Genomic DNA, 12,500 nt, shown 5'->3' with positions numbered 1-12,500 from the left:
CTCGGGCAGACCAAAGCCTTGTGAGTGGATTTGGTAGACGGAAACTGAAAGAAGTCCGTCATAGGCGCAGGAGTGGCTGTGTGGTAAGTAGCTTGCTTGCCAACCGCATGGTTCCGGGTTCAGTCCCACTGCGTGGAATCTTGGGCAAGTGTCTTCTACTATAGCCTCGGGCCGACCAAAGCCCTGTGAGTGGATTTGGTAGACGGAAACTGAAAGAAGCCCGTCGTATATATGTATATATTATATATATATATATATATATATATATATATGTGTGTGTGTGTGTGTGTGTGTGTGTGTGTGTGTGTGTGTGTGTGTGTGTGTGTGCGCGCGCGCGCGTGTATCTGTGTTTGTCTCCCCAACATCGCTTGACAACCGATGCTGGTGTGTTTACGTCCCCGTAACTTAGCGGTTCGGCAACAGAGACCGATAGAATAAGTACTAGGCTTACAAAGAATACGTCCTGGGGGTCGATTTGCTCGACTAAAGGCAGTGCTCCAGTATGACCGCAGTCAAATGACTGAAGCAAGTAAAAGAGTAAAGGAGTGTATATATATATATATATATATACTTTATTTAAAAATATAACAGAAAATATAACAAAAGCTGTTACTCAGAGTTTCACGTTCCCGTTCATCGGACAGTTTTGTTAAAATAGAACCGAAATAACGATATGCTCAAAACTAGTTAAAGGATACACCTTTAAAAATGGATTTGTTTCATTTGTCCTTTCAATTAACGGTCTTAAGCATGCAATGAACAAAAAAAGCAAAATAAATGAATTCATAGATGTAAATTTAGATTTAGTGTCGGATAAATACAAACCTTACCGTAAGCCTAATGATAAATTATCTTATATTAGCAAAGAATCCAATTATTCGCCAGTTATTCTTAGGAACTTAGTCAGTAATGTAGGTAGACGAATATCGTCAATTTCTTCGGATGAGGCAGCATTCCAAAATGCCGCTCCTTATTATAATACGCATTAAGGAATAATGGATTCTCTGAGAAGATCCAGTATAACCAACTTAATGTTAGCAGTAGTGTTACGCGTAGAATTAGGACTAGGAAGGTTTTGTGGTTTAACCCAGCTTTCAATATGGCTGTGAAACAAATATAGGTAAGGGATTCTTAAAATTAGTCTCTAGACATTTTCAACCTGACCATAAGTTTTATAGAATATTTAATAGAAGAACGCTTAAGATCAGCTATTCTTGCTGCAAAAACTTCGCCTCTTTCATTAACCAACACAACAATAAGATAATTGCAAATAATCATAGTGCCGATTCTTTTTAAAAAATTGCAACTGCCAAGATGGGACCTCCTGTCCGTTGGAAGGAAAATGTCTGGAGAAAGGAATCGTGTATAGAGCCAAGGTGCAGATAGAAGGCGCACACGAATATAGAACCTATACAGAGCCTTCTGAAAATTCTTTCAAAACCCGATTTTATTCTAGTAAAAATTCCTTTCGATACCCCAAAAATAGGACGAAGACCAGCCTGGCAAAATATATCTGCGAATTAAAAGAGAAGGAAGCCCAACCTTTCAACGTGACATGGAGAATTTTAGATAGCGCTTCACCTTACAGGCACGGTGCGCATAAAAGACCCATCAAACGTGAGTTAGCCTACTGGAAAAATATCATATCTTATTCCAGGACAATAGTACTTTAAATCAAAGACGCGAACTCTTGAATTCCTGCAGACACGCAGCTAAATTTAAAATGTCGGCTAGCAATATACTAGATGGATAGTTTATATTTTTTGATTCTTGACTAGTTTTTAATCACACTGTTGGATTTGTTTCTTATAATACATGATTTATTTCGCATCGCAAAGATATTGTATATATTTCGACATATTGCTTGAGAAAACCTTCGACTGTTATATGCATATGTATACGATTCTACTTTTGTTTTATTTTATTTCATTTTATTGTATTTTATAAACCTATTTAATAGTTTAATTTTTAAATAATTCGATACAGGGTGTTCTATTTTGCATGTCTTTTATCCGAATTTTATCATTATACACTCAACAATTTTTTTTTAATGTTTGACTGTTGTATGCTGTGTGTATTCTCTTTACTGATTTTAATTGATGAGGTAAGAATAAAAACTTGACTTACTAGCTGTAAAAGTTCCAGCCAAAGTGGAAATAGATTGGGCTGCACAAGTAAAACCCCAGGCTCGCTCCATTATTTTCACCTTAACCAACTGATAGATATACATCTTCAGGCTGTAATAGTAACCTCCACAAGCAATTCCATACCCACAGGCATAAAGGGCATGAACTGTGAGATGATCGGCCAACTGCAGAAGGACAGTGAGTAAACCGGCAGAAAGAGCAGCTGTTTGACATAGGTGACGCCTCGAGATTAAACACTCTTTACTTTGACGTATAATTACATAACCGAAGCCGAAACATCCGGCAACGAAACCCGTGCACAGGTAGATATTCAACAGTAAAAGATTGTGGTCGCTAACGTTGTGTTGGGATGCTGTAAGTAGCTGAAAAAAAAACGAAAAAATATATATATAAATATATAATATACCATAGTAACAGATAAAAAATATTAAAATTCTTTTAAAATTAGGGAAAAAAATTAAAAACTTAATCAACGAATGGCATCATTTATTCATTTATGCGCCCTTTTCAAGCCTAGCCAGGCTCATGGGCCCGGTTTTCCGGTATATATGGCGTATGCGTCCCCCCCCCCCAGCTGGACGGGACGCCAGTCCATTGCAGCGTTACTCAAGAAACAGGAAGAAAGAGTGAGAGAAAGTTGGGGCGAAAGAGTACAACAGGGGTCGCCACCACCCCCTGCTGCAGGCTCGTGGAGTTTTGGGTGTTTTCGCTCAATAAACACACACAACGCTCAGTCTGGGAATCGAAACCGCGATCCTCCAACCGCGAGTCCGCTGCCCTAACCACTGGGCCATTGCGCCTCCACGCATGACATCATAACATATCCGATATTCAGTAAACTATGATTATATTATACTAAAGACTATGACTAGTGTTTTATGTTGTGAAACAATTCATGCACATCTGTCATTTAAATTGCTTTTACTTTTCGTTATATTAGGCAGAGAGCTAGCAGAACCATTAACATGAAGAGCAATGTTCTGAGTTCGAATGCCGCTGAGGTCGACTTTGCCTTTCATCCATTCGGGGTCGAAAAATTAAGTATAAGTTGATCACTGGGTTGATGTAAGTGATTTACCTCCACCCCTACAATTGCTGGCCTTGTGCCAAAATTTGAAATCATTACTTTTCGTTATGTCTCATATTTCTGCATTTCAGTACTTTTCTGGTGTCTAGTATGTAGTTGCAGAAATGAACATACAAGGATATTTAAAAAGCACATCTTACGACAATGATAAGTGTGAAAACTATCACTATGCTTGGTAGATTCACCCAATACAATATTGTAAAGATTAATAATTGAAATTATAATTATGGTTTCAGACTTCGTTGCACAGTTTTCTGAAGTCTTGAGATCTTAGAAGGGACGCTAAATTCCTTTTAGATTTGTTTCAGGAAAATACACAATGGGTCTAAATGTAATTTTCTTTTACTTGTTTCAGTCATTTGACTGTGGCCATGCTGGAGCACCACCTTTAGTCGAGCAAATCGACCCCAGGACTTATTCTTTGTAAGCCTAGTACTTTTTCTATCGGTCTCTTTTGCCGAACCGCTAAGTTATGGGAACGTAACACACCAGCATCGGTTGTCAAATGATGCTGGTGTGTTACGTTCCCGTAACTTAGCAGTACCTAGTCGAACAAACACTTCCGCGCATGCGTAATACAATAATGGTGATGTTCTTAACTGTTATATGAGAATGTAAAATGTTTGCAAATTGTTTTTGTTACATGTTATTCTGTGTTCTGAATACTTTCATTTTAATAAATGTTGCTTACTACAAGTTATGGATGATTCTTGTATGAATTCATTGCTTTCAGGCTTAACTTAAGGTATTTTCGCGCCCGACATCACAAAATGCGTCTGAATAAACATTGCCGGACAGCAAATAAAGACTCGGACATTGCTTAGAAAATGTTTTTCATTTTTAACCTCGTATATAGTATGCACTAGGGAATTTGACTGTTAAATTTTTTGGGGAAAATGCGGATTATACTCGAGGATTTACGGTATATCAAATAATATAACAAAATATATTATACGTTCCAGGAACTCAATTCGTAATAAGTTGTAGTTTACAAATGAAAATAAGTTGTGATACTTAGTGTGTGATTCTAATATTGTTATAGAAAATGATGATAAATATAAAATGCGCCGTTACTATATAGATAATTGCATACATTTACTAGGGAAGCTACGTTTGTAAAGAGACCTGAGGCCACAACTGAATGCTTAAACGCTATAGCTTATAACAAAATTTATGAATGCCCGTTATTTCGCTTGAAAGAAAATTTAGTTATTTGCTTGTATGTGTGTGATTAAAGAGAAATGTGTACATTTATATCAAGATATTACGATAATACATGATTTTGTAAATTTGTTTATACACAGGCGCAGGAGTGGCTGTGTGGTAAGTAGCTTGCTTACCAACCACAAGGTTCCGGGTTCAGTCCCACTGCGTGGCATCTTGGGCAAGTGTCTTCTGCTATAGCACCAGGCCGACCAATGCCTTGTGAGTAGATTTGGTAGACGGAAACTGAAAGACGCCTGTCGTATATATGTATATATATATATGTATGTGTGTGTGTATGTGTTTGTGTGTCTGTGTTTGTCTCCCTAGCATTGCTTGACAACCAATGCTGGTGTGTTTACGTCCCCGTAACTTAGCGGTTCGGCAAAAGAGACTGATAGAATAAGTACTGGGATTACAAAAAGAATAAAGTCCCGGGATCGATTTGCTCGACTAAAGGCGGTGCTCCAGCATGGCCGCAGTCAAATGACTGAAACAAGTAAAAGAGTAAAGAGAGTAAAAAGAGTAATCTATTCGACTTGTTTGTTAATGGATGTGAGATGGGTTCTGAAGCAAGCAAGCAAACGCATTTTTTGTATATTCACAAAGAACTTACCAGTAATATAAATGGAACGTGGATACCAAGACCAACGAGAGCCACGATGATTAACATCATTAGTAGAGCACGCATTCGTAATGCTTGAAAGTCAAAATAAGGAGGCTTTTGTGCCTCTCGATCGCGTCTGGTCTTCATTTGGTTTTTGATGTGTAAAAGCATCTTCCGACGAGGATGATATAAAGAAGCAGATCGGTATAGAAACCCAGCAAATATTGTCAGTACTTGCATACCAGCTATGCTTTGTAATGCGCGGGTCCATGTCAATTGCCTGCAAATAAACCAATCAAAAGTCTTGAGAAACCGAGCAACAGTTACAAAAAGCAATAACATCAAATGTTCCTTTTTTTTTCTGGAAGACACAACTTTATCACATAAGGGACGTTAGCCATCCGAATATGGCTAGGGACAGGGCAGGGCGGTGGGGGTGTTACTGATGCATTTAGCCCCAGGCGATCATCAACGTCACCAGAAGGGCTGACGCCATCACGGCGTCCTCTAGCCTGCAAAGGGAGATCATTCCCCGAAGAAGCGGATGCCACATACGGACCCAGGTTTCAAGGTGTTTGCCTCTCGTCAACGTATGGCAGGCACCGCCCCTCGACGAACGACTCTCTGTGCAGGCTATCTATATAAAGATTTTCACAGTAAATACATTTACTGATGTAGCTGTTCGACAGCAATAATACTTTATCATTTTGTTGTATCTAGGGAGAGTCATCATGCCGATATAATTAACACAGTGGAGGCGCAATGGCCCAGTGGTTAGGGCAGCGGACTCGCGGTCGTAGGATCGCGGTTTCGATTCCCAGACCGGGCGTTGTGAGTGTTTATTGAGCGAAAACACCTAAAAGCTCCACGAGGCTCCGGCAGGGGATGGTGGTGATCCCTGCTGTACTCTTTCACCACAACTTTCTCTCACTCTTACTTCCTGTTTCTGTCGTACCTGTATTTCAAGGGGCCGGCCTTGAAATTAACACAGTGGAGGCGCAATGGCCCAGTGGTTAGGGCAGCGGACTCGCGGTCGTAGGATCGCGGTTTCGATTCCCAGACCGGGCGTTGTGAGTGTTTATTGAGCGAAAACACCTAAAAGCTCCACGAGGCTCCGGCAGGGGATGGTGGTGATCCCTGCTGTACTCTTTCACCACAACTTTCTCTCACTCTTACTTCCTGTTTCTGTTGTACCTGTATTTCAAGGGGCCGGCCTTGTCACTCTCTGTGTCACGCTGAATATCCCCGGGAACTACGTTAAGGGTTCACGTGTCTGTGGAGTGCTCAGCCATTTACACGTTAATTTCACGAGCAGGCTGTTCCGTTGATTCGGATCAACCGGAACCCTCGTCGTCGTAACCGACGGAGTGCTTCCACATAATTAACACACACACTGGATTCAATTCCACTTATTTATAAATAAATTTAATTTATTATGGTGTAATGACTCTTGCTAGACACAACAAAATATGTTTCAACACACGAATTCACATAAAGAATCTTGCAAACCAGATACAAAAACGAAGTACAACTTTAATCATCTAATGGCGTCCAATTTGAAACGGATCTTCGAACCCTTGTACCAGCACATCAATGTCCAAATCAATAAACTGGACTATTTGCTGATGTGTTCGTAGTTCTTGTTTCACCAGCAACCTTGTTGAAGTGTTTGTGCCAACCACTCAAGTAAGGTAGCACAGTGGAGGCTAGGATAGTGTCTCTGCTGTGATTTGACAGTGATTACATTACGAAATCCATGAGGATTTTTTTTTACTTCGTTCAAATTCTCCCGTAGAAAGACGAAAAAGAAAAGTTGGATCTCAATGCTTCCAATTTTTCAACCAAAAGGGTTGAAAATCCGGCGATGGATTTTCTGTAAGTCTGAGATCAGGTATATAGGAAGAAGTTCGTTAAAAAAACTTGCGTGAGAGAGAAAAAAAAATCATCTCTCTCTCACTACATAACCGAAATGTTCCGTCAAACAACATCATACCGTCATCATTTGGCTTTTGTTTATCTTTTCTGTTCACGAAGGAGATTTAAAAAAAAAAAAATTAAGAACTTATCGTACAGGGTCTTTAGTACACCCATGTTGGTTACACATACTCACGCGCGCACAGACAGACAGACAGGCAGGCAGACAGACAGACACACACACACACATCATTTGAAACTCCTGTCTTGCAAATAATTGGGCAACTCACACTACACTACCACCTGTCACACCTATCATACCCATTTCTTTATTACCCAAAAGGGGCTAAACACAGAGAGGACAAACAAGGACAGACAAACGGATTAAGTCGATTATATCGACCCCAGTGCGTATCTGGTACTTATTTAATCGACCCCGAAAGGATGAAAGGCAAAGTCGACCTCGGCGGAATTTGAACTCAGAACGTAGCGGCAGACGAAATACGGCTACGCATTTCGCCCGGCGTGCTAACGTTTCTGCCAGCTCGCCGCCTATCATACCAACTACCATTCTCCCCAAGTAGCCCATACCTCATGCCACCTCCACACTAAATTCTCTGTTTGTCTGTCTGTCTGTCTGCCCCCCTCTCTCTCCCTCTCTCTCTCGGCTCTCTTCACAACCCATGCCTCTCTCTATGTTTCCTGTTCATTGCGATCCTTTTCAACCTGCTTCCTATAAACTAGAAGAAACACAGTCATCCCAGTTAATCGAATGATTATTCCTCTTCTCCACTGGTGAAGTTTTAATTATTTAACATATCTTGTCAGCGAAGGCACGTTGCTTAGTGGTTAGTGTATTTGGCTTACGATCGAAAGGTTGTGAGTTCGGTTCTCAGCGACGCGTTAGCAAGACACTTTATTTTATGTTACTCCAGTCCACTCATCTGGCAAAAAAAGTGTTGTACCTGTACTTCAATGGGCCAACCTTGTCACATTCTGTGCATCAAACTGAATCTCCCTGAGAACTACAGTTAAGGGTACGGGTGTTTGTGGAGTACCCACTCACTTCAACATCAACTTCACGATCAAATTGACTGGAACACTCGTCCTCGTCGTAACCGACGGACTGTCCAGCCTCTACATCTTGTCTCACAACTTTTATGCAAACACAGATCTTAGTATTTGGTGATAGAGACTTCAAACTTGAAATCTTCAAAGCCACAGTCGAACCAATTCTACTATATGGCTCAGAAACCTGGACGTTATCAAAGAAGCTTGAGAGGCAGTTGGATGGAACCTACACTCGCCTCCTTATGAGAGCTCAAAATCTCTCGTTGAAGCGTCATCCAGCCAAAATGCAAATATATGGGAAACTACCACCTGTGTCATCTCTTGTGAAAGGTAGGAGAGTCCAGTTTGCCGGACATTGTTGTAGAGCTGAAAAAGAGGTAATTTCTACTCTTCTCCTCTGGAAGCCATCTACTCGCAATACCAGAGGGCGCACACTCTCCTACCCTGATGCAATCTCCAGGGATACAGGCATCCAGCAACAGGACCTCCGTAATGCTATGATGGACCGTGAAGTCTGGCGTAGCATGGTAAATTCCATTGTCTCGACCACGGTCGAACAACGATGATGATCATGATTTGGTTATCCTGCAGGATACATACCTGTGTTACGTCTATGTCTACTTCAGAGGCATTAGTAACAGCTGCAGGCGTGATGACACCGTTGCAATGATAACTGAAACCGTTCTCAGATAAAGTTCACTCAACGCACAGCATCTCACTCATCTCACAACAAAGAGGGAAGATGAAGTAAAAAAAGAAAAAAAGAGAGAAGAAAAGAAAAATAGAGAAGAAAGGAAAAAATGGAGAAAAGAAATGAAGAAGAGAAAGCGGAAAGGAATGGTTTGCTTCTACACTTCACTAATCATATACATACTGACCTTATGAGCAGCCGGAATAGGACGGACATAATGGTTGCTCCTACACCTATTGCTGTCATGGCTATCAATTCAGCAATCTCTCGTCGTCGGCAGAAGTATCGACCGAGCATGATATTGGCCGTTGTAGACGTAATTCCGCACCCGACGGAAAACACTAGGCTGTGACTGATGTACATGTGTTGCATTTGGTTTGAAAAGGCCATAAAGAGGCAACCAAGAGACGAAATCATGCCCCCAATAATGGCACACATGCGAGGAGATTTCCGTCGGCAGATCACTGTGAAGATGGGGCACACGAGCAACGTCACGCTAAGACCAGCGCTTCCGACGCGAGCTGAAATATAATAGAAAGGAAGACATACGTCAGTTAAACGGGCAAAAGAAAAAAAAAATAGTATTAAAAAAGAAAAATGTCTAATTTTTGTCTGAATTTCTGAAAAGGAAAATCATCATCATCATCATCATCATCATCATCTTCATCCTCATCATCATCATCATCATCATCATCATCATCATCATCATCATTATCATTATCATTATTATTATTATTATTATTTTTATTATTGAGTGAGAGAGCAGTTCATGCCATCAAAGTGACACTGGGGTACAAATATACGAAGCCCAATATACCCATCATGACTACCCGTCTGATAAGGGCATACCAGGCACATGCATCACAACCATATGTGCGCGACATGGTGATCTCATATCAAGATAAACTGCACATGACCTTGCAGGTGGGGCCCAGTTAGAATTTTCTTCTTCTTCTTCTTCTTATTATTATTATTATTCTAATTATTATTATTATTATTCTAATTATTATTATTATTATTATTATTATTATTATTATTATTATTATTATTATTATTATTATTATTATTTAGGCGACGAGCTGGCAGGATCGTTAGCACGCCTTTCGGGTTCGATAAATTAAGTACCAGTGAAACACTGGGGTGGGTGTGGGTGGGGGGAATGTAACTGACAAGTCCCCTCCCCTCAAATTTCAGGCCTTGTGCCTTTAGTAGAAAAGGTTATTATTATTATTATTATTATTATTATTATTATTATTATTATTATTATTATTATTATTATTATTATAATAATATTATTATTATTTATTTATTGATATTTCGCTTTGGCATAGCGATACTAATAACCTGGTGTAAGAATTCAGTATACAAATACTTCAGAAAAAAAAAAGAAGAATTAGTCGAGTACAGAGTGTAATATGGAATTAAATAAATGACAAGGGGACGAGAAATGATGTAGTGAACGTCTTTAGCTCATAGCTGTTTCTGCTCTAAAATGCAATGCATTCATAGCTGAGTGCTTGTGTATAACCCTGTAGCTTCGTCGGAATATATATCTATAGGCGGAGGAGTGGCTGTGTGGTAAGTAACTTGCTTACCAACCACATGGTTACGGGTTCAGTCCCTCTGTGTGGCACCTTGGGCAAGTGTCTTACTAAAGCCTCGGGCCGACCAAAGCCTTGTGAGTGGATTTGGTAGATGGAAACTGAAAGAAGCCCGTCGAATACATATATATATATATATATATATATATATATATGTACGTGTGTCTGTGTTTGTCCCCCAACATGCTGGTGTGTTTACGTCCCCGTAACTTAGCGGTTCGGCAAAAAGAGACCGATAGAATAAGTACTAGGCTTACAAAGAATAAGTCCTGGGTCGATTTGCTCGACTAAAGGCGGTGTTCCAGCATGGCCACAGTCAAATGACTGAATATTAAAAGAGCGTAAAAGGTATATAATATATATAATATATATATAATATATATATATATATATATATACCTTATATTATAATTTAAGCTATATAGTGTTGAAGTGCAAAGAAAGTAGGAAATATACACTAATTTCCGACACCAAGATACAGATACCGAACTGCCTCTAATATTTCGATTCATGAATTCTGGCCAGATTCACCTTACGCTGTCACTGCAACGCCAAGAAAATATTGTTCAAAGCCACATAAGTAATACGTCAACTGAATTTATCTGTTAGCTTTAGTTTAAAAGAAAAAAAAAAAAAAAAATTCCTTTGAATTGTTGACCAAGTTTTATACAGAAGATATTGTAGCCAATAAAACTAGCACCTCTATTGCTTATTTTAGCAATCCTCCTTATATTCCTATATTATTGTATAAACCCAGTTTAGCCACATCCAAAGATATTTCAAATGTAATTATCCCTTTTTAAAAATGTTATTTTGGTGCAGAATAGCTATGATCATATCATCCAATGTGTTCTTTTATAAGATAGCAGGATGTAATTTAGGGAGACTTGGTTCCTATTTCTAGCAGGTTATTCGCCCACACTAAGTCTGCCTCGTTTTCTTTGTTGTATAAACCCGAAATGTTTTTCTTCTGTAAGAAGTTGCTATCTATTTCTATGGGTTTTTAATGAGTTTAAAAGTGTATTCCCTGCCTCGAGAGTCAACTGTCCATACACTATCACCAGATCAGCACAACTCTCCACATGTCCTTCCTAAATATAGTTCTAAAAGATCTGTAACAAAAAAGGCTTCTTTATGTATGAGAAAATAATTTATTTGCTGCATTATTAGGAAAGGTGTTCATGCGACACAATTATTGAGATAAAACAGTGTAATATGAGCCAAAGAGATGCAGCACGGAATTTTGTCAGTGAACAGGTCGCGGTCTCAAAGCGACGAAAATATTTTGGCAAATTAAATTTAAATGTTGAAGTGAATCTAACGGTTTTTTTGTGTGTTTCTTAAATAGCTTATAAACACCTTCCACGCTGCAATTGTTTTCGTTCCAGCACACGATCTCAGATCAGGCCACTTGCTATGCAAGAACATCTCCGTAATAGTGTAATATAACACGTACAGAAAGTCTTTGTTAGAAACTTCACATTTGGGTTAATTTTTTTACATATCAAATACATATTCAGGTGTCGTGTTGTGTCTTCGATCATTCCAGGTTGAGTACGCAGTAGTAAAAACAGCTATTAGGAGAGTGTACACCAACTCGACTCGAGACACTCTGAATCCGGCGAGAGTGGAGAACGTCATGGCGACTCTGACATCTGCGACACTCTGCGAAATTGGCGGTAAATTTGACTGTACTTATAAGCTGTGTTCACGGGAAGTCTACATGACTTACCACATGAATAACAGCCGTTCATTGGATAAAAATTGGGTTTGCGTACATGATCAAATTGTGGTTTCTATGTAGCAAAACTTGGGATCGAATCCAATGATATGGATCCAAAGGTAAACAGCCACTCAAATTCAAAGAGGTTAGTAGTGGTCTGTGTCTGGAAACTAAGATAAATTCCGTTAACTTTAGAAAATGGAAAATGTGCCGAGAGAGAAGAGAGCGTTAACATTTTGGACCGGGTCCTATTTCCAAAGAACGATCAATGTTCTTAATGCTTCAGTTCAATTAGTTGTAAATAGGTAGTGTTTGCTGGTAATTACTTGTTAATAGGTATTATATGACCGCAATTAGTTGTAAATAGGTATTATATTAATTATATCGATTGCTGTAAGCAGAGGTCATTGAATAATTAAAGCAGCAATTAGTTGTAAGTGTTAGCGGATCGGATAG

General features: G+C 39.3%; 1 protein-coding gene across 1 annotated transcript in view; it reads right to left on the bottom strand.

Annotated features, from left to right (window-relative positions):
- Nucleotides 1–12,075, bottom strand: part of LOC115222069 (monocarboxylate transporter 12) — a 14,557-nt gene extending 2,482 nt beyond the window's left edge. Inside the window, exons 1-4 of the mRNA XM_029792169.2 lie at nt 12,054–12,075; nt 8,908–9,241; nt 5,054–5,324; nt 2,128–2,509 (exon numbers count right to left, since the gene is read on the bottom strand). Coding sequence (XP_029648029.1) covers nt 2,128–2,509; nt 5,054–5,324; nt 8,908–9,241; nt 12,054–12,075 — 1,009 coding nt within the window. The remainder of the gene's footprint in view (nt 1–2,127; nt 2,510–5,053; nt 5,325–8,907; nt 9,242–12,053) is intronic.
- Between the last annotated feature and the right edge of the window lie 425 nt (nt 12,076–12,500).

Source organism: Octopus sinensis, linkage group LG19, assembly GCF_006345805.1.
Source record: "Octopus sinensis linkage group LG19, ASM634580v1, whole genome shotgun sequence".
NCBI lineage: Eukaryota > Metazoa > Mollusca > Cephalopoda > Octopoda > Octopodidae > Octopus > Octopus sinensis.
This window is presented reverse-complemented; position numbering and strand designations above follow the sequence as displayed.